General features: G+C 37.5%; 2 protein-coding genes across 8 annotated transcripts in view; both read right to left on the bottom strand.

Moving 5' to 3' along the window:
- Nucleotides 1-163: 163 nt before the first annotated feature.
- LOC133641739 (uridylate-specific endoribonuclease C-like) lies at nucleotides 164-16206 on the bottom strand. Its single transcript, XM_062035701.1, has 8 exons — nucleotides 16111-16206; nucleotides 15929-15988; nucleotides 15756-15855; nucleotides 15579-15690; nucleotides 7857-7978; nucleotides 4600-4712; nucleotides 1373-1523; nucleotides 164-1305 (listed from the first exon to the last, which is right to left on the bottom strand). The coding sequence occupies exons 1-8, from the start codon at nucleotides 16119-16121 to the stop codon at nucleotides 1030-1032; spliced, it is 945 nt and encodes a 314-aa protein (XP_061891685.1). The 5' UTR covers nucleotides 16122-16206; the 3' UTR covers nucleotides 164-1029.
- Nucleotides 16207-18909: 2703 nt separating this feature from the next.
- Nucleotides 18910-21785, bottom strand: part of ppfibp1b (PPFIA binding protein 1b) — a 53262-nt gene continuing 50386 nt past the window's right edge. For all 7 annotated transcript variants that reach the window (XM_062035694.1, XM_062035693.1, XM_062035695.1 and 4 more), the window contains 3 exons: nucleotides 19883-20047; nucleotides 19713-19778; nucleotides 18910-19644 (listed from right to left, as the gene is read on the bottom strand). In XM_062035694.1, the coding sequence (XP_061891678.1) occupies nucleotides 19564-19644; nucleotides 19713-19778; nucleotides 19883-20047 (312 nt within the window). In that variant the 3' untranslated portion in view covers nucleotides 18910-19563. The remainder of the gene's footprint in view (nucleotides 19645-19712; nucleotides 19779-19882; nucleotides 20048-21785) is intronic.

Raw genomic sequence — 21785 nt, 5'->3', positions numbered from 1 at the left:
TGAATTGTAGTTGAGTTATTGTAATGTCACTTTTGTTTTGTAATATATATTTATTTGATAGGGAAATCATAATACAGGTACTGAGAAAACAAAGTTTTTTTTAGTTCCCCTCCCCCCCAAAAAAATTACAAAAAATAAAACGTAAAATAATAACACCCCTCCCACCCCCTGTCCTACATTTCAGTCACAGTGGGTAGCAATGTACTGCCTTCCTCTTCACCAAAAGCAGATAGAGAATCACACGGACTGACTAAAAGGAAAAAAAGTAACAACAAAAATAAAAATCACAAACATACTGAGAAGTGTCACTGAAATAAAAACAACAACAAAAAGAGTTAAAGGTCTGTGGAAAGGTTCATTGTCAACAGTGAGTGTCACATTTATCCTATAGTGTCTTTAATTTAGCCATGTAACTAATTATGCAATTATGTAACATTTGACTAAAAATGAATTTTCTTATTTTGACTTAGCAATGTAATTTAAAAAAAAATCGCTTTTGTGATTATGGTGACTACATTTGGAAAGGGTCCTTGTCAGGTGAGTGAAATCAGAATGTGGATGTTTAAGATGCTAAAACGAAAGTGAGCTTTCAACACACGTTGTCACAACTTCCTGTAACTGAGGCTAAATTGTAAGTCACCTTTTCTCAACAGTGTCGTTATTGACATTTATAGTTAACGCGTTATTTACTTTGGCAGCCCTAATTTGAACACAAATTTAGGTTGCTCACGTGAGATTTTTCATACTTGAATTAATAGAATATGCAAAAAAATTATAGAGTGAACAAATTTTTGCAAGACTTGTTTATGCAAAACAACGGTGTTTACATCACACGTACAGAATCGGATTAAAAACACTTCCTGTGTACAATAGACATCTTTAAAAAAGTCTTCATAGGACAGTGCCATTGCAGCGAATGTTTTTGTTATTACAATTATGTCAACTCATAGTCACTCCATTGCAGTACAATATTGGTTATTAAAGAATATTATATAAGAAGAGTGGGAGGGTAAGTGATTAAAAGTTGAATCAGAGCGAGTGTGGTCTAACATGTCTGCTGTTGCTGCTGAGCAGTTTAGGATACGCCGTGCCGAGGGAGCGTCCGTGTCTGATGACCACCAGCTCCATCTGACACTGGTCGATGTTGACCAGCACCGTGGTGCTTCTCTCCGTGCTCATGAGGAAGATGACGGTGAAGACGGCCATCTCGAACTCGGGGCTGGTGCCGATGAAAGAGCTGCCCACAGGTTTGAGCACGCTGTGCCAGCTGAACTGCAGGTTGAGGACGTGGTCGTCATGGTCCGGCTGGAATAGAAACAGAGGCGGTTGTTAGATGACGCCACGGCGTAATTGGTGAAAGTTTTCCCCGTACCAAGTCGTGTTGCCGCGCCTTGTAGCCTTTGTAGTCCAGCTGCATGCCCTTCTCTTGCAGGTAGAACTGGATCCAGTTATGAAATCCTGTGATTTCATTGGCGGATCGGATCTCTCCGACAAAGACGTGCTCGAAGCCACAGGAGTCCGGCCTGACAAAAAATGAAATATGATAAATAATTAAAGAAAAAGCAATCTTGGTTGAAATTGTGTGTGAATGCTGAAAAGCCGAACTGAAAAGTTAAAGTTAAAGTACCAATGATTGTCACACCCACACGAGGTGTGGCGAAATTATTCTCTGCATTCGACCCATCACCCTTGATCACCCCCTGGGAGGTGAGGGGAGCAGTGGGCAGCAGCGGTGGCCGCGCCCGGGAATAATTTTTGGTGATTTAACCCCCAATTCCAACCCTTGATGCTGAGTGCCAGGCAGGGAGGTAATGTGTCCTATTTTTATAGTTTTTGGTATGACTCGGCTGGGGTTTGAACAAAGAACCTACCGATCTCAGGGCGGACACTTAGCATGCTAGTCAGATAGCGTCAGGTAACAAATATTTGAATCAACAAGTCAGCATGCGTCAATAAGTACCAAAATATGTGACTGTGCAAATGCAAAATTGGCCAATATAAGCTATCATGCTAATATTAGCATGTTTACATGATAAAGTTAGCATATTTAAATGCTAACAGTTAGCGTGCTAACAGTTAGTGATTTATGTTTTTATTTATTTTCCCAGGAAAAATCGAATTGATATTAAAAAGCTCTTTTTCAAGGGAGTTCTGGCCAAGAGGTAGCAGCAAGTAAAACAAAGTTACATCATACATAATATGGCTGAAAACTGTATCCCTATATTAGTGTTTTGTATCTGTAATTATTGATATTTTTATGACCCATTGAAAATAAGGACCAGAAGAAAAAAACATTAAATGTTAACATTTTTATTTAAAATTTAACTTCCCTCTGATTTTAAACCCATCAGCTATCAAACCATGAACACACTCAAACAATCAATGTGACACAACATTCTAAAATCACATTCAACACTTAACAATCTCTTAAAAAAAGGTACAAAAATAAGGAACATGTAAGAAATGCTTACTAAAGTGTAACAAAATAGTGCAAAGTGTGAACATGTAAACCGAGAGAAACCAGGATGTGCTTGAGTGAGCGCGGCTCAGGTGGTCCACATTAGTCTGACAACGGTCTGTTTAAAAAAAAACTGCCATACTGTGGAATGCACTTTTCCTGTCTTATCCACAATTTCTTCGCTCTGTGCCGCTCTCATTCTTACTTTCTCTTCTCACTCCATGCAAAATAATCAACCGCGAGACAATGAGAATGCGCAACCAAATAAGATAGTTGATACTGCAGCCTGATTGGCTGATAGTGCGTCACTCCCACTGTTTAGTGATCACTTCCTGCGCTGCTGGGTTAAAGTTTATATAGTTGCGGCCATGTAGAACTACTCTTAATCGCACCCACTCTAAGTGGCGTCCACTCAAAGACATGCCTACAGAGGTGATGACAAAGGAAGTGAAGCTAGAGAGACCCAGAAATCAGAAATAAATAGAAACAAATAATGCTGAAAACAGGTTATGGTTACGGTTAGGGTTAGGTTTGGGATTTAGTTAGGGTCAGAGTTGGGGGTGGGGGTTATATATAGTCAGCCGAAAAAGTAATACATTCCACAACCGAAACAATAACAACCAATTGTTGCATCAGCCATCTTGGTGTAGGGTGCCATATGTAAAAGTTCAGTCAAACTTTTCTAACAAATATATTTCTCACATTTAACTCACTTTTCTCTGATTTAACTCACTTTTTTCAGATTTAGTTACATTTCATCACATTTAAGTTTAAATTAAATGTTGACTCTAAATATTATATCTAAATGTTGAATCTAAACCTAAATGTTAAATCAAAACCTAAATGTGAAGACTAAATGTTGAATCTGAACCTAAATGTTAAATCTAAACTCAAATGTTAAATCTAAACTTAAATGTTAAAGCTAAACCTAAATGTGAGCGCTAAGTGTTGAATCTAAACCTAAGTCCATCCATCCATCCATTTTCTACCGCTTGTCCCTTTCGGGATCACGGGGGGTGCTGGAGCCTATCTCAGCTGCATTCGGGCAGAAGTCGGGTGTTGAATCTAAACCTATATGTTGAATATAAACTTAAATGTGAGTGCTAAATGTTGAATGTGAACACCAAATTTTGAATCCAAACCTAAATGTTGAATCTAAACCTATATGTTGAATATAAACTTAAATGTGAGTGCTAAATGTTGAATGTGAACACCAAATTTTGAATCCAAACCTAAATGTTGAATCTAAACCTAAATGTGAGCGCTAAATGTTGAATATGAGCGCTAAATGTTGAATGTAAACATAAATGTTAAATCTAAACATAAATGTTAAATCTAAACCTAAATGTCAAATCCAAACCTAAATTTTTAATCTAAACCTAAATGTAGAAAGTGCAGAAAACATAAAATAACCTTTACCAAGTTCTGTATGAGCATAAGGAACAGAAAGCAACAAGCTGTTCATTTAAGCGGAGAAAATAAGAGTTTACATTTCTTTGTGCTATTAGGTTGCAAATGTATGCATCAAGTACCACAATATGTGACTCTGAGGTGTATACTCTCAAAAAATAGCTAAAAAATCCAACATACTAACATAAGCATGCTAATGGTTAACATAGGTTGAGTACCAAAATATTACTCTGAGGTGTATACCTTCAAAAATAACTAAAAAAAACCCTAACATGCTAAAGTTAGCATGCATCAAATATCAAAATATATGACTCTAGTATTATAGGTGTATATTAAGCTACAAAGCGAGCAGGCTAACATCAGCATGCAAAAATATATGACGCATCAAAATATAGCTATTAAAAGCTAGCAATTGACAAACATGACCAAGACAATTTTGACTTTTGAACGGTTGAGAAATGTGGGTGTTTAAAAAAAAGTCCATTCGCTTCAAATGGGAAAACATTTCCCGGAAAATGTGGAATTTTTGGAAAATAAAAAATGGTGTGTCATTTTGAAAGCTTAATGGTTTTAACCGGAAGATAAATGTGGAAGAAGACGGACAAAAAATAGTGTGAATAATAAATACAATAAAATTAAATAAATAAAAATAGTATGAATGCTTTCCAGTATTTACACAATTATTTTACACCAACAAAGGCAAACACAATACATGGTAACGTTTTTCTCACCCGCTGTTCCTCTGTCTGTAGTAAAGATGGAACCAGATGAGGTGCAGCTGACTCTTAAAGACCCTCACGTCAGAGGAAGACTGGCCTTTAGTCACCAGATATCTGTGTGCTCGCTGACAAAACACATTTATGGCAAATAAATCTCCTGTTTGGTGTCTGAACAACAACATTGTTTGCATGATTTGCTGTGAACTATCTTTACCTTGTCTGTTTATTGTTCGCTTACATTTGGTGCCAGTGTGCTTTTAGATATGGGCCACATGAGCAATTGCCCAGGGTGGATCTCTCTGGGGGGCACCGCAAGGATGAGGGGGAAAATTAATTATCTTTATTTGTGCTCATCAGGAGGTTGTACCTCACCTTCCGCCCGAGTGCAGCTGGGATAGGCTCCAGCCTCCCCGCGACCCCAAAAAGGGACAAGCGGTAGAAAATGGATGTCAGGATATGTGTCAAATTGGTGCCCTCTACAGGTGGCCTACAGGCATCCTGCCTACTGCTCACATGAGGTAGATAACAACAAACTTGAGTGCCGAAAGGGCGTGGGGGGTGGGTGAATGGGGGTCTCGCACAGGGTGCTATGGAAGCTAAAACTGGCCCTGTAAAAGTCTTTAGACTTTTTAAAATGATCTGTAATGTAGACATGTAATGTGTTTGTTTGGTTTCATACACTTCACTTCAAGCCCATATCACACTTCTGTTGTTTTACTGTGTACATATGTTATTTAACGTGCACATTTTTTACTTACCGTAATTTCCGGACTATAAGCCGCACCTGACTATAAGCCGCACCAGCTAAATTTAGGGGAAAATACAGATTGCTCCATATATAAGCCGCACCCGACTATAAGCCGCAGGGTTTTGATGTGTAATTACCGTAATATATAGTGGTTCCTGCTACCACGGAGGGGATTGTCGGGACAGAGATGACTGTTTGGGAACGCAAAGCGTCCCATTTATTAACAATAAATCTTTCAATCATTCAATCAAACTTTCACATCTTTGACATGGCGAACAGCATTCGTGCAGAATACAAATAATACAACGGTGCAAAGTAATACAAAGTGCTCGCCTGTATGCTATCAAAATAACCAGCCTACCGGTATATGAAAAGTCAGTCTTTGATCATTGTGTCATCGTCTTCCTCCTGCGTACTAAAACCACCAAAATCCTCTTCGTCGGTGTCTGAGAAGAACAGGCCGTAAATAAGCCGCACCGTTGTATAAGCCGCAGGGACCAGAACGAGGGGAAAAAGTAGCGGCTTATAGTCCGGAAATTACGGTAATTTAATGTAATTTTTAGAGGGAAAAAATATACATAGATTTAATAAGAATTTAAAGATGTCTTAGTTTAATATAGCGCAAAACTTAAGAAGAAGAAAGAAATACAAATGTATTTTGTTCAAAAAATAATAATAATGGAAATAAACAAAATATGCTTGTGGGAACATACATTAAACATCATTCACCCTTCCAGTAGGCTAATTATAATAAAAAAGGTGCTTCTATACCAAACATAAGTATAATAAAAAAAAATTCTAAATGAATTATTTTCTTCAGCCATCATTTTTTTTAAACACGTTTTTAATGAGTCGTTTTCTCCATTTTCCATATTTCCTTGATAACATCCTTATGCTTTTATTAATTATTTTAAGGAATATATGTTGACAATTGCTTATCATTTAAAATGTATTCCTTTTTTGCCGCTATTTGTAATGCCTATAACTTACATACCAATTTAGATGCACCTTTTTGTTACTGTATTGCTGCTGGTTAGCGCCTTGCATGGCAGCTCCCGCCATCAGTGTGTGAATGTGTGTGTGAATGGGTGAATGTGGAAATATTGTCAAAGCGCTTTGAGTACCTTGAAGGTAGAAAAGCGCTATACAAGTATAACCCATTTATCATTTATTTATTGTATTTATTTTCATCAAACCCTATTTTATACCATATTCTATCAGTATTTACTGCGCTCATTAAAAGTTAATATTTTTATCCATCAATAAAAAATACATCAAAATATCACCACACTTTATGTTTCTTCTTCTTTTTTAATTCAACCACTTTTACTGCCCCTAGTGGTTTGACGTGTATATGACGCAACGTAACGTCAAGCTGAAATGCACTACTCTACAAAAAACATCCATCCATCCGCTTGTCCCTTTCGGGGTCGCGGGGGTGCTGGAGCATATCTCAGCTGCATTCGGGCAGAAGCATGTAAACCATAAATAATACCCTCAATTATACTACCACATCCATCCATCCATCCATTTTCTACCGCTTGTCCTTTTCGGGGTCGCGGGGGGTGCTGGAGCCTATCTTAGCTGCATTCGGGCAGAAGCATGTAAACCATAAATAATATCCTCAATTATACCACCACAGTACTTTGTAATTTGATTTTATACATGAAAAATTATATTTTAGGATAATATACACTGCAAATGATTTGCCACTTGCCAAGATTTAAAATGTTGTTTCTATGAATGTCCCTAGTTTTAAGAGCTATTTACTTATTTTTAGTCAATGACTAATTTTAGAATGAATAATTATATTTTTTTCTTTTCTAGTTCAAAAATTTTAAAATTGAGAAAATAAGTATTCAACAAGATTTCTTGTTTTTTACTCCACATAAAAAAGTGTGTTTAAAGATTCCGCAGCATCTCGAGGATGCATAAGAATTACAAGTTGAATAAGGCTTTTTTTTTTCAGAATAAATTATTTTCTTCTATCTTAAAAATCCTGCAAATTTCAACATATACAATTCTTAATTTCGAATGTCTTATCATGTAAAATGTAGCTTGTTAATCTAACTATTTTTTACTATTTTTCCCCTAAAATCTAGTCCTTTTGACTTATATTTTGACAACTCTTTTTTGCAGTGTATATAATAACAGACCCACTGCAATACACACAATACTACGTAATGTCATCATTATGCTAGATTTTGAGTGACAGCATTATTAATGAATGCTGCATTGCGTCTGAGTAAAGCAGTTGTATAAGACGAGCAACAGGAAGCTAAGAACTATTGTAAGATGGCTGCCAAAGTCTTCAAGTCTATGCAACATTCCACAGCTGCACACAGATGTTGCACATGTTTTCTCTTCTTCTGCGTGATGGAATGTGTTTTTTTTTGCAAAGGCCAAAACTCCCCTTGGGGATCAACTACAACCTCACAAAGAGGAGGAACTCCTCCTCATCATCATCAGACTTGTAATACTGTATTGTACTGCACTGTACTGTAGGTGCTATCAAAAGTACCTTCATGACTTCTGTGTCCAAGACAGCATCCAGGAATCGGTTGGTCTCAATCCGTTCCTCAGCTGTGACGCGCTCAGACACACCAGTAGATGTCTCGTAGTTGTCAAGCAGCCTCATCATCCCTGAGGGAACATATATTGTTGTTTTTATAAATACTAATACTGTACTGTCCACACTACATAAGCATGTGCAGTACTGTGCTAATGTTAGAATACCACATAATATTACAACCTGTTAACACTAGTGAGGAGCCATTTATAAAGGCCATAAGCACACAAACAACTCAAAAAATGAACAGCTATATTTGCACCTTTATCTAGATCTTTGCCAAAATGCAATGGCTACTGTTGTTGTGTAGTTTCTGTTTAATCTCAGCTAACTATATCCTATGTTTTGCTATTTTACACATTCTTGAAGAAATATTTGGAAAAAACACAAAATATTGTAATGTAAAAATCTGAAATTCATCCATGAAAAGTTAAATTCATAAAAAACCCAAAATAAATGTCAGTGAGGATGCCGCCCACTTTTTAAGCACAATGTGTCTTCACAAGGGACAATACTGCAGACATTCAGAGATACTTTTTAGAGTAGTAATTGTACATCTATCAACAGAATATGACTCAACACACAGCTATTATTCTCTAGACCAGAGGTTCTCAAACTTTTCTTCACCAAGTATCACAATAATGACCAACACTAAAATACAGCAGCGTAGTAGGCCTAAGTATTCATTAAGAACTGAGGTTTTATTCAACACACATATTTCATATTTTTGAACATTGTAACATTACATGCAGTTTGAACAGGAACACTGTGTTTAAGTAATTCGATGGTGTACCACTAGATGGAGCCCGTGTACCGTACCACACTTTGAGTACCACTGCTCTACATAACTGAAAACACAAGTGAGTAGTAAGATAATTATGTCTTGTCTAACGTCTGGCATGCAGCTGGTGGTAAATTCATGGTCTGGGGCTGCATGACTGCTGCCAACTTGACTCTCCATGAGAGATTGCATTTATATCTCCTCAAAGGGAGACCGATCTCGAGGAGCCATTGTTTTCAAAGAGCTGTCAAATGACTGGCTCGTTATTAGAGTTTGTATTTTAAAGAGGAAGTGCACTTCTTTTGGAATTTTGCCTATTGTTCACAATCAAAATGAAAAACATGACGACGGATGTATTTTTTTTAATGCATTCAAACTCGTAAATAAATGTAAATAAAAGTCTGCTTACAGCAGAGCCAATGAGAGGTCCTCTGTTCCGCTGATAAAACCCAATAAAAAACATTGAAAAACCGCCAACAATATGCCATTTACATTTTGTGACTTGAATATTAATTAAGTATTAGTGATATTGTTACTGTACGCGCGAACACAGACAAACTATTTATAGTGCCATGATTTACGTATATACTTGCAACCCTCTTTTTTGTGAGTATTATAAGTCATTCTTCATCTAAATGGGAATATATGAACATCCTTACAGTTGGCATCCTAATGACAGCAGACCTGGCACAGTAAGTGATGTTTTATTATGTTTGTTGGCTCTCACGAAGTCTGCAGTGAGCAGGATTCAGTGATGTTGTTAAAAAAAAGCCAACGTCGTGATGTGTTTTTGAAATTAATGTGCCGCGTATGCTTAAATTGATCAAAATACGTAAATGTTACATGTTATTATAAATGTGCTTGTTACTACATTACACACTGTATATACTTACTTCATGTATATAATACCTTAATGGAGGGGTTTTTAACGGCATTATACGCATAATAGAGCGGCTCCCATAGGCTCCATTGTAAGCGGTCAATAGATTGCAGTTATATAATATTTAGAATGCAAAAAAAATACAATCTTTTATGTATTTCGTAAAGATTGTAAACAGTAGGCACAATACCAAAACAGTGCACTTCCGCTCTACACATTATTATTATCAAGGAAACAATCACTAGTAGCAATTATTAGATAAGATGTGGATCAGAATAATTAAAATGTACACACATATTACTGTATTGTTGGGAATTATCTACACCAGTGGTCCCCAACCCCCGGGCCGCGGCCCGGTACCGGTCCGTGCATCGATTGGCACCGGGCCGCACAAGAAATAAAAAATGAAAAATAAGTAAAATATTTTTTTTATTTTAAAAAAAAATTAAATCAACATAAAAAACACAAGATACACTTACAATTAGTACACCAACCCAAAAAACCTCCCTCCCCCGTTTACACTCATTCGCACAAAAGGGTTCTTTCTTTCTGTTATTAATATTTCTGGTTCCTACATTATATATCAATATAGATCAATACAGTCTGCAGGGATACAGTCCGTAAGCACGCATGATTGTATTTTTTAATGACAAAAAAATAAAACATTTTTTTTACATAGTACCATGAATGTGCATGTTACTATATTCCATACATACACACATCATATACAGGTGAAACTCAAAAATTTGAATATCGTGCAAATGTCCATTCATGTCAGCTATTTAACTTCAAATGTGAAACTAATAAGTGATATAAACTCATTACATGTAAAGTGAAATATGTGAAACATTTATATGTTACTATCAATGATGGGCAAGCTACTTGGAAAATGTAGTAAGCTAAGCTACAAGTTACTCTCGATTAAATGTAGCTAAGCCACAGGGGAAGCTATCCCCGGAGAATTGTAGCAAACTACACAGCAAAAGTAGCTTACTACATTTAACGGCATTTCTATCTATGGGCCAACCTGTATAATAACAATGTTAATGTAGTGTACAAATGGACCCAATAAGGCTCAATTACTATTAACTATCTGTCATTTCGCTGGGGACACCCTACAACTACCTCTAGTGGTCCCCGCACCCCACTGTATGTATTTATTTAGTTTGCCTTTTCTTTGGCCCACCCTTATAATGTTATTCATTTTCTCTGCCTACAGTACAAAAACAGCATCTATCTATATCTTGACAAAAAAAAAACTAATGTGTGTTCCTAAATTTGTGTTGGACGTCTTGGATGAGGAGAGCAGTTATGATTCTGGTTTACAGAGTAAACAACTAAAAACTAAGGTTTCGTGCATTGTTTTCTCTTACTGCATACATTTGTCTAAACATGGCCAAAGACACGCATTATTGTGGGTTTTCTGCATGTCATCTTCATCACTAAAGGAAATATCTAATCTGCAGGAGAGAATTCAAGTACATTTCTTTTTTTTGAGTGGTCAGTTTGAAGCGTCCCTCTGTCTCCAACTCCCTTGTCGTCATGTCACATAAATGTTATGATTTTGCTTACTGGTTTCGATGACCCGCCTTATCTTGCCTCTGATTGGCCAGTCTGTAATGTTTCGCCCAACCTTAGCCCATTCTGACTCATCATGCAAACACCAACCAATCATCATGGAATTTCTCCATATGTATGGATGTTGTCATTCATCCAGGTCATTGGATTTACTCAGTATAGTATTTTTTGGCCTGGATACGTGGTCCATTTTCTCTTCTTTGTAGCTTGTAGCTTTGATGTAAGCTATCTCGCTACATGGGTCTAAAACAGGGGTCGGCTACCCAAAACGTTGAAAGTGTGACGACCGGGTCGCATCGTGATGCGGGTGTTGTTCTCCCAGGAATGCAGACGGGCTTTGGACACAGCTTGCAGGTAACAAATTATTTATTTAAGAAATAAATAATACTGGAACAAACAAAAACGTGCTCATAGCACTTAAGGCAGAAACAAAAGGAGCTAGCGTGGGAGCTAGAAGGTAAACAGAGCCTTTAGCATGGGAGCTAGAAGGTTCAGAGCAGGAAACAAAAGTCGTCATCTGTTGTATGGAAACAAACTAGGAAGCAAGACAGACTGACTGGGAAGGCAGATTTAAATAATAATTTCAGTGATGACAAACAGGTGCACGTCGGGAACACAAGCGGCAGGTGAAAGTCATAAGTTGCTATGGTAACCAACTCAGAGGTGCATAAACAGGAACTAGAAGGAGACCAAGACTAACAGAAAAACACAAGTGACCCGAAAACCAAAACAGAACACGATCCACGCAGCGGATCACAACAGAAAGAGCCATATTGGACCAAAAATACAAAAAATAAATCTGTCTGGAGCCGCAAAAAATGAAAAGCTGCATATAAGTCTTATAATGAAGACAACACGTGACGTAAGTGTCTATATGAGCTATAATAGCCTTCTATTAAAATTACTTTACAAGTCTTATATAAGTGTTATAATTAAGGCAACACATGTGTCTATAAATAGCCTACTATCAAAATGACTATGTGTCGTAGGCTGAAGCAAATCTTCGTTGACAGAAATGTTGAAATTAAATATTTATTCTACACATTTTTACAACATTAGAAATCATTAGTAAATCAGACGCTACTCAGAAGATAAGATAACTCCTGGAAATTACTGGCTTTTAATGGCCAAAGGTATAGATGTGTGTGTCCAAGTTAAAGGAAACGGCGGGCTGTCTTCTTATAATGGATTTATTACAATCTTTGGCAAGCTAGGTAATGTTTGCTGTGGTCTGGAACAACATGGCACACAAACAACTATCTGAAAATGCAGCCAATGTTAAATACAGATAATGTGTCATGAGACATGCAAAACTAAATTATATACAAAGAGGATAAAAGTCAAAGATATTAAATGAGCTCAAATATACCTACAAACGAGTCATAATGATGCAATATGTACATACAGCTAGCCTAAATAGCATGTTAGCATTGTTTAGCTTGCAGTCATGCATTGACCAAATATGCCTGATTAGCACTCCAACAAGTCAATAACATCAACAAAGCGCACCTTTGTGCATTCACGCACATATAAAACTTTTGGTGGACAAAATGAGACAAAGAAGGAGTGGAAGATTTTACATGTAAACAAACTGTTTACATGTCCACACTATGGTGAGTTCAAGAGCCACTGAAATTAGTAGGACAAAACGATGTTCACCAAATACTCTCATTATTATCAGTGAAGCATACACACAAACAGTGGGCTTTCTAACAACTGGGAAGGTTTGTGTCATGTTTGTCCTCAAACAAAAAACATACTAAAACAAAAAAATATTTTCCCCCATCTTTTTCCATTTTCAATCCTTTTTTAAGAATGCTCCAGGGAGCCACTAGGGCGGCACTAAAGAGCCGCATGAGGCTCCAGAGCCGCGGGTTGCTGACCCCGCTCTAAAAGTAGCTAGGCGACAAGAAAAGCTACTCGTTGAAAACGTAGCTAAGCTACCGCCAAGCTACATGTAGAATATATTTATATTATTTATATATTATATATATTATATTATTTATTATTATTCTTGTCTATTGTGAGCGAACTGTGGTGCTGAATTTCCCCCAGAGATCAATAAAGTACTTTCTATTCTATTCTATTCTATTCTAAACTACGTAGTTTAGCTATATACCATCATTGATATATAAACTATCAGACTGTGTGGTCGGTAGTAGTGGGTTTCAGTAGGCCTTTAAGTTTCTGTTTGTTTTTTTTTTTTACTATTTAGAAGGCACAGAAAAGAGAAAGAGGCGTGTTCTTGTCTCAGATAATGAACTTAAATTAGAGATGTCCGAAAATGGCTTTTTTGCTGATATCCGATATTGTCCAACTCTTAATAACCGATTCCGATATCAACCGATACCGATATATACAGTTGTGGAATTAACACATTATTATGCCTAATTTTGTTGTGATGCCCCGCTGGATGCATTAAACAATGTAACAAGGTTTTCCAAAATAAATCAACTCAAGTTATGGAGAAAAAATGCCAACATGGCACGGCCATATTTATTATTGAAGTCACAAAGTGCATTATTTTTTTTAACATGCCTCAAAACAGCAGCTTGGAATTTGGGACATGCTCTCCCTGAGAGAGCATGAGGACGTTGAGGTGGGTGGGGTTGGGGTGGGGGGCAGCGGGGGGTGTATATTGTAGCGTCCCGGAAGAGTTAGTGCTGCAAGGGGTTCTGGGTATTTGTTCTGTTGTGTTTATGTTGTATTACGGTGCGGATGTTCTCCCGAAATGTGTTTGTCATTCTTGTTTGGTGTGGGGTCACAGTGTGGCGCATATTTGTAACAGTGTTAAAGTTGTTTATACGGTCACCCTCAGAGTGACCTGTATGGCTGTTGACCAAGTATGCCTTGCATTCACTTGTGTGTGTGTGTGAAAAGCCGTAGATATTATGTGATTGGGCCGGCACGCAAAGGCAGTGCCTTTAAAGGCCTACTGAAATGAATTTTTTTTATTTAAACGGGGATAGCAGATCTATTCTATGTGTCATACTTGATCATTTCGCGATATTGCCATATTTTTGCTGAAAGGATTTAGTATAGAACAACGACGATAAAGATTGCAACTTTTGGTATCTGATAAAAAAAAGGCTTGCACCTACCGGAAGTAGCGTGACGTAGTCAGTTGAACATATACGCAAAGTTCCCTATTGTTTACAATGATGGCCGCATGAAGTGAGAGAGATTCGGACCGAGAAAGCGACAATTTCCCCATTAATTTGAGCGAGGATGAAAGATTTGTGGATGAGTAAAGTGCAAGTGAAGGACTAGTGGGGAGTTGAAGCTATTCAGATAGGGAAGATGCTGTGAGAGCCGGGGGTGACCTGATATTCAGCTGGGAATGACTACAACAGTAAATAAACACAAGACATATATATACTCTATTAGCCACAACACAACCAGGCTTATATTTAATATGCCACAAATTAATCCTGCATAATAACACCTGCGTGTTTGTTATGCTAGCTCCTAGCTCCTCTGCTAGCTCCTAGCTCCATAGAACACGCCAATACAATTCAAACACCTGATCAACACACACAATCACTCAGCCCAAAAGACCGTTCACCTAACCCAAGGTTCATAAAGCTTATATATTTTTAAAAAGTTACGTACATACGCAAAAAAAAGCCAAAGCTGCATACTCACAGTAGCACGTCTGCGTCTTTGTCATCCAAATCAAAGTAATCCTGGTAAGAGTCTGTGTTGTCCCAGTTCTCTACAGGCGTCTGTGTATCCAAGTCAAAAGTCCTCCTGGTTAGAGTCTCTGTTATCCGAGTTCTTCCATCTTGACTGCATCTTTCGGGAATGTAAACAAAGAAGCGCCGGCTGTGTACTGTTGTGGCTGACTACGTTCGAAAAATACGTCCATTTCGCACCGACAACTTTCTTCTTTGCTTGCTCGGCTTCCTTCTCCATAATGCAATGAACATGATTGCAACAGATTCACGAACACAGATGTCCAGAATACTGTGGAATTATGAAATGAAAACAGAGCTTTTTCGTATTGGCTTCAATGTGGAAGGCATACCCGTGTTCGCCGGTCTACGTCACGCGCATACGTCATCCTCAGAGGCGTTTCGAACCGGAAGTTTAGCGGCAAATTTAAAATGTCACTTTATAAGTTAACCCGGCCGTATTGGCATGTGTTATAATGTTAAGATTTCATCATTGATATATAAACTATCAGACTGCGTGGTCGGTAGTAGTGGCTTTCAGTAGGCCTTTAAGGTTTATTGCCGCTCTGTACTTCTTTACTTTTTGAAACCGATATTACATTTTCTAAAGCATTTATCGGCCGATAATATCGGCAGTCCGATATTATCGGACATCCCTAATTGAAATCATTTTAAAAAAGCCTAGTTCCTCTTTGAACGACTCGTTCATGACTGCACATAAGCACCTTTTTTGTAGTTTCTAGAAAGTTGACACATCTTACTTGAGATGGTGGTCGTGTTCCTCAGCTTGTTCTCGTTGACGTTGGTGAAGAGCGGCAGGGAGGCGTGGTCGTGGGCGACGTGAGTCCCCTGACTTACGTAACCAGCTCGGCCCTGCACGGACACACAACTTTTGTCAAACAAAAGACTCACAACACGGACGTTGTTACACGCGTTACCTGCACGGAGATGTTGTAATCTACACCGGGCGTCATCCGGTTGGCGTCCAGCAGCCACAGCTCATCGAACAAGGTAGAAAGTTCTTGGTTTACGGTCAGTCTATGACATGGAAACAACATTTGCGGCTTTATTCACGTTTCCACGCAGTCTACAAACACAACCTGAGCAATACCTCGATGCATCGAGTCCACCTACGAGCAACACTCCGAGAAGAAGCAGGAGCCCACACAAGCTGTTTAAAACACATACTAATGGTCATTAAAGTTATATCCATCAATGATACTTGTATATTATGGAATAAAAACGTGCAATTCACACTTTAAATAGTGGAAATGCAAGAAAAAATATACGCACCGTGAAGACATGGTGAGTCGAAGAAGAACTCCTCACGAAGACTGGGCGGGTCGATCCAAATATCAGCTGTATCGATAGTTAGCTTAGTATCAGTATCGCCTCGATACTCGATATTTTTAAATTTTGCCTCTATGTTTATTCTTACAAATCTCTCTTGTTTATACGGTCAGACTATTTATACATTAACATTTATATATTTTACAAACTCGGGCAAAAAAAAAAAGTGACGTTTGTCACCAAGTATCACCTTGATGATCAACGTTAAAAAACAGTAGCGTAGTAGGTCAAAGTATTAATTAAAACAAGGCAGAGGTTTTTTTTTCCAAGTATATTTGTTTGTTTTTTAACAACTGTAACATTACACATAGTTTAAACAGTAAAACTGTATTCAAATTAGTGTTGTTCTGATAGCAATATTTTGGTAGCGGTATCCGTACCACAATTATTTCGATACTTTTCAGTAATTTTCTAAATAAAGGGGACAAAAAATTGCATTATTGGCTTTATTTTAACAAAAAAATGTTAGGGTACATTAAACATATGTTTCTTATTGCAAATTTGTCCTTAAATAAAATAGTGAACATACAAGACAACTTGTCTTTTATTAGTAAGTAAGCAAACAAAGGCTCCTAGTCTGCTGACGTATGCAGTAACATATTGTGTCATTTATCATTATATTATTTTGTCAAAATTAAGGACAAGTGGTAGAAAATGAATTATTAATCTTCTTGTTCATTTACTGTTAATATCTGCTTACTTTCTCTTTTAACATGTTCTATCTACACTTCTGTTAAAATGTAATAATCACTTATTCTTCTGTTGTTTGATACTTTACATTAGTTTTAGATGATACCACAAATTTCAATCAATCAATCAATCAATCAATGTTTATTTATATAGCCCTAAATCACAAGTGTCTCAAAGGGCTGTACAAGCCACAACGACATCCTCGGTACAGAGCCCACATACGGGCAAGGAAAAACTCACCCCAGTGGGACGTCGGTGAATGACTATGAGAAACCTTGGAGAGGACCGCATATGTGGGTAACCCCCCTCCCTCTAGGGGAGACCGAAAGCAACGGATGTCGAGTGGGTCTGACATAACATTGTGAAAGTCCAGTCCACAGTGGATCCAACACATCAGCGGGAGTCCAGTCCACAGCGGGCCAACAGGAAACCATCCCGAGCGGAGACGGGTCAGCAGCGCAGAGATGTCCCCAACCGATGCACAGGCTAGTGGTCCACCCGGGGTCCCGGCTCTGGACAGCCAGCACTTCATCCATGGCCACCGGACCTATGCAACTCCCCCTTCGAAGGGACAGGGGAGAAGAGGAGAGAAGAAAAGAAACGGCAGATCAACTGGTCTAAAAAGGGGGGGTCTATTTAAAGGCTAGATTATACAAATGAGTTTTAAGATGGGACTTAAATGCTTCTACTGAGGTAGCATCTCTAACTGTTACCGGGAGGGCATTCCAGAGTACTGGAGCCCGAATAGAAAACGCTCTATAGCCCGCAGACTTTTTTTTGGCTCTGGGAATCACTAATAAGCCGGAGTTCTTTGAACGCAGATAAATTTGGGTATCAATCCGATACCAAGTAGTTACAGGATCATACATTGGTCATATTCAAAGTCCTAATGTGTCCAGGGACATATTTCCTGAATTTATAAACATTATATATATATATTTTTTAAACAAAAGACCAGTACTTTTAAGAGGCGGTATAGTACCGAATATGATTTATTAGTATCGCGGTACTATACTAATACCTGTATACTGTACAACCCTAATTCGAATATAGGAAAACAAAACAGTGTACTTTATTCAAGTGATTCTTTGGCGTACCACTACAGTTTGAGAATCACTGTTCTAAGGAATAAGGGAGAATTGTAGTTTTTGCTTTTGTTTACTTATTTTGCAATGCTGACATTATTTTTGTTCAAACAAGTGTATGAACTAAAGGGCAATGATTGTATTATTTTGTTCATATTGAACATTGTCTTCTATTCTGGTATTCATAAATCATTAAATTAATCACAACTAGGCATGTTGACTTTTGAGTATTTGATAAGAATATGTTTGCATAATATTCTCTTACCATGAATTGATTAACGTGGACCCCGACTTAAACAAGTTGAAAAACTTATTCGGGTGTTACCACTTAGTGGTCAATTGTACGGAATATGTACTGTACTGTGCAATCTACTAATAAAAGTTTCAATCAGTCAATCAAAAAAAAACCTCTTGTAATAATTAATATGATAATGCACTTTATAAGTCTGGAATCTCAAAGTGCTACAGAGGGTAGAAGTAATAGACAATTAAAATGTGATTAAAAGCTTATAACAAGAAGCAACATTAATGAAGTTGAAAGGAGAACCTGCAGAATAATATTTTGCAAATTACTTTATAAAGTAAAGAATTGTTTAAAAAAACAAACAAGCAAAAAGCTGAAAAAATAAAAGCTGATTTTAATCAACAGCAAATCAAATGCAGCTTCTTAAAATCATTCAACGATCTTATTAGGCATAAGAGCGTCGGTATCAACACTATTGTCCCTATAGTTATCTCATGTCGAATCGATACCACAATGTGCTGTATCACCCACCCCTACTCTCCACTGTCCTCTGGTCAAGTGACAGGACGGAAAAAACACCGCTAGGTGTCGCTGTGCTCAATAAAACAGTGCATAGTTAGGGGCCAATATGAGCAGGTTTAGATTTCCTACTACTATAATACAAATTGTGGTGTAACATTATAGGTACCTTGGTACATATCCTGCACATTTGAAACAAACACACTAGTTTAAATTACTTTATTGCTCATAGGATTTGACATATTTGCAGTACAACAAAATCCTTTTCTGCATGGTATGATTACCACTAAACATAAGAGCTCTGTAATCAGTGGAAATGCTAATAGGAATTATATTTCAAAATCCATTGTGAACAAAACCACAAAAGACAAAAACATGGCATCGTGTCAGTTTGGTATGCATTAGGTGTGTACTGTATAGGTATTGGTGCAAATGCATGCAGAATATTATTGTGTAATAGAAAATATAAGACAACTTACTCTGAATTTGAAAGGTTATTTTTTGTAGAAAATATAGCAGCTGTCGTTGAAAAATAATATCCAATGAAGTATTTTCAATGACGAGGCAAAGGGAAAGGTATATTAAATCTATATTGGCATTAGTTTGACAATAAACAGAGCAATGCCAGCACATAACTTAGTACAAAATATTTCCAGAAACCAGCTGGCAGGCAGTGGCATCGTCCTACAAATGTTCCCTTTGACGTTTCGGTGGCAATGGAGACAAAAATAAGCGATAAACGGAGAAAGGGGATGTGAATAGCTATGGCTCATCTTTTGAAGGGAGCGTGTTGAGCAAGTGGAGACGTTTTAATTTAGGGTTTTCACAGCAGGACCAGGTCACACGGAGCCGTCAGTCTCATGCGGTGGAGTCATCGTCTGTTACACTCGGGTTTGGGGAGTGGGACATCTTGAAAAATTCATCTTCTTTCAACATACTCTGGTCAAACAGAGAAAAATACTTGTTAGTTCAAAATACCAATATAGTTCAAAATTGGACTATTTTACCGTCAAGTTCTGGATTTCCTCAGAAAAGGCGCCGATCTGTCTGACGGTTCCCTCAGAGTCGTCCATCTTGTTTTTACAAAGAAACACCATCAGACTAAATATCAATGACTAAAACTGCAAGATGTACCTGATTATTGTAGCGTATTCATAGAAGTGGCGTCAAATGTCACCTGATCTAGCCGATCCAGGTCGTCCTCGTAGATTTGGAGCTCAAAGCCTTTTTGAAAACTTCTTCCTTTGGGCATCTCCACGTCCATAGGACACACGTACTCCTCGCTCTCCTCCTGCCTTTTCTTGCGTAGACTCCCAAAGTTACCAAACGAAAGTTTCCTGGGCTGAGGAGAGTAAAAAAACAGGACAAAATTTAAGTGTGCTTTCACAACCAAACCTGCTAGACATATTCTACAATAGCAGATATATTTTTTGTTTGTATTTACGTTGACTAATAACAGGTAAAATGTTGTTAGTCACATCTGAGAGGGTTGCAGAACATGTTAATGAAATTTACCTCCCCGAAACTAATACCATGGCATTTTGTTACAGTATTATTTCAATGTACCGGTATTATTTAAAGAGGAACTGCATGTTGCCTATCATTCACAATCTTTATGTAAGACAAGAACACATATTTTTCTTTTTTATGCAATCTAAATAGTAAATAAATGCGATCAAAAGTTTGCTTACAATGGAGCCAATGGGAGTCGCTTAATTCTGCCTATAAAGGCCTTAAAAACATCCAAACACCTCTATTTAAGTTTTACATACACACTAAGTATATATGTAATGTAGTAACAAGCACATTTATAATAACATGTAATAGTTACATACTTTTCTCATTTTAAACGCATCACAACGTTCGTTTTTTTCAACATCACCGCTGATTATTACTCGCTGTAGACTTTATGAGAGACAACAAAATAAAACATAAATTACTGTACAATGTCTGCTGTTATTAGGATGCCGACTGATAGAATCTTAGTATAATGCCGTTTAGATGAAGAATGACTCATAATCCTCAAAGTAAAAAGTGTGGTGGAACCGAGCTTCTTTCCGTGTCGTTCTCGATATTCCCCGGTCTAAATTGGCTGTCAAAGTTGACCAACTTGTCAGATTACGTACTTATCCTATTACTATCAAGGTGAGAGGCATTATTTATGATCTAGAATAAGGTTTAATGAGCTCCAAGGCAAGAAAGCAGCTCACCAGCCGATGATGTAAACATAGCCCCGCAAGCTAGTGATTACGCTGCTATAAATAGTTTGTCTGCGTTAGCACTTATAGTAACAATATCACTAATACTTGGTTAATATTCAAGTCACAAAATGTAAATGAAGTATCGTTGTCGCTTTTTGTATGTTTTTTTATTGGGTTTTATGGGCAGAATAGAGGACCTCTTATTGGCTCCATTGTAAGGGGACTTTTATTTACAAGTTAGAATGCATAATAAAAAAAAAAAAACATCCATCGTCTTGTCTTTCATAATGATTGTGAACAATAGGCAAACTTCCAAAAAAAGTCCAATTCCCCTTTAAATCTATGATAAATAATTAAAATATAACAATTGTGTTTGATTTATATTATAATTATGTCCCTAAAGTAGCTCATGAGGCAAACATCTGTCGGTAGAGTTGCATAATACTTGAAACGACTATATGAGTCATAAATTAGTAATTTTGTCATCTGTGTCACAGAGCAGAAGGCAATGCAACAAAACGCCTCGTTTTTTTCTTCTTGATTTGTCTATTATTGTGTTTCCGTTCAAAAGATTCTGGTACCTGCAACTACAAACCCCACCTCTGATGTCCACCAGCTGTTTAAATTAAACTAAAATTCATATAAATTGACATACAACAACATCCAAACAACATTGTGACCTGTGCACAACAAATACTAAAACCTCTGTCGTACTTTGGTTGGAGTTCTTAAATTCCTATTACCGTAATTTCCGGACTATAAGCCGCTACTTTTCCCCCTCGTTCTGGTCCCTGCGGCTTATACAAGGGTGCGGCTTATTTACGGCCTGTTCTTCTCCGACACCGACGAAGAGGATTTCGGTGGTTTTAGTACGCAGGA

Source organism: Entelurus aequoreus, linkage group LG24, assembly GCF_033978785.1.
Source record: "Entelurus aequoreus isolate RoL-2023_Sb linkage group LG24, RoL_Eaeq_v1.1, whole genome shotgun sequence".
NCBI classification, from domain to species: domain Eukaryota; kingdom Metazoa; phylum Chordata; class Actinopteri; order Syngnathiformes; family Syngnathidae; genus Entelurus; species Entelurus aequoreus.
This window is presented reverse-complemented; position numbering and strand designations above follow the sequence as displayed.

Excerpts from the sequence above, each read along its gene's own strand:
- LOC133641739 (XM_062035701.1), bottom strand. Across the intron at positions 4,713-7,856 it reads TGGACACAGAAGTCATGAAG|CGAGCACACAGATATCTGGT; the intron begins GTACTTTTGATA and ends GTGTTTTGTCAG. Across the intron at positions 1,524-4,599 it reads TACAGACAGAGGAACAGCGG|GCCGGACTCCTGTGGCTTCG; the intron begins GTGAGAAAAACG and ends ATTTTTTGTCAG.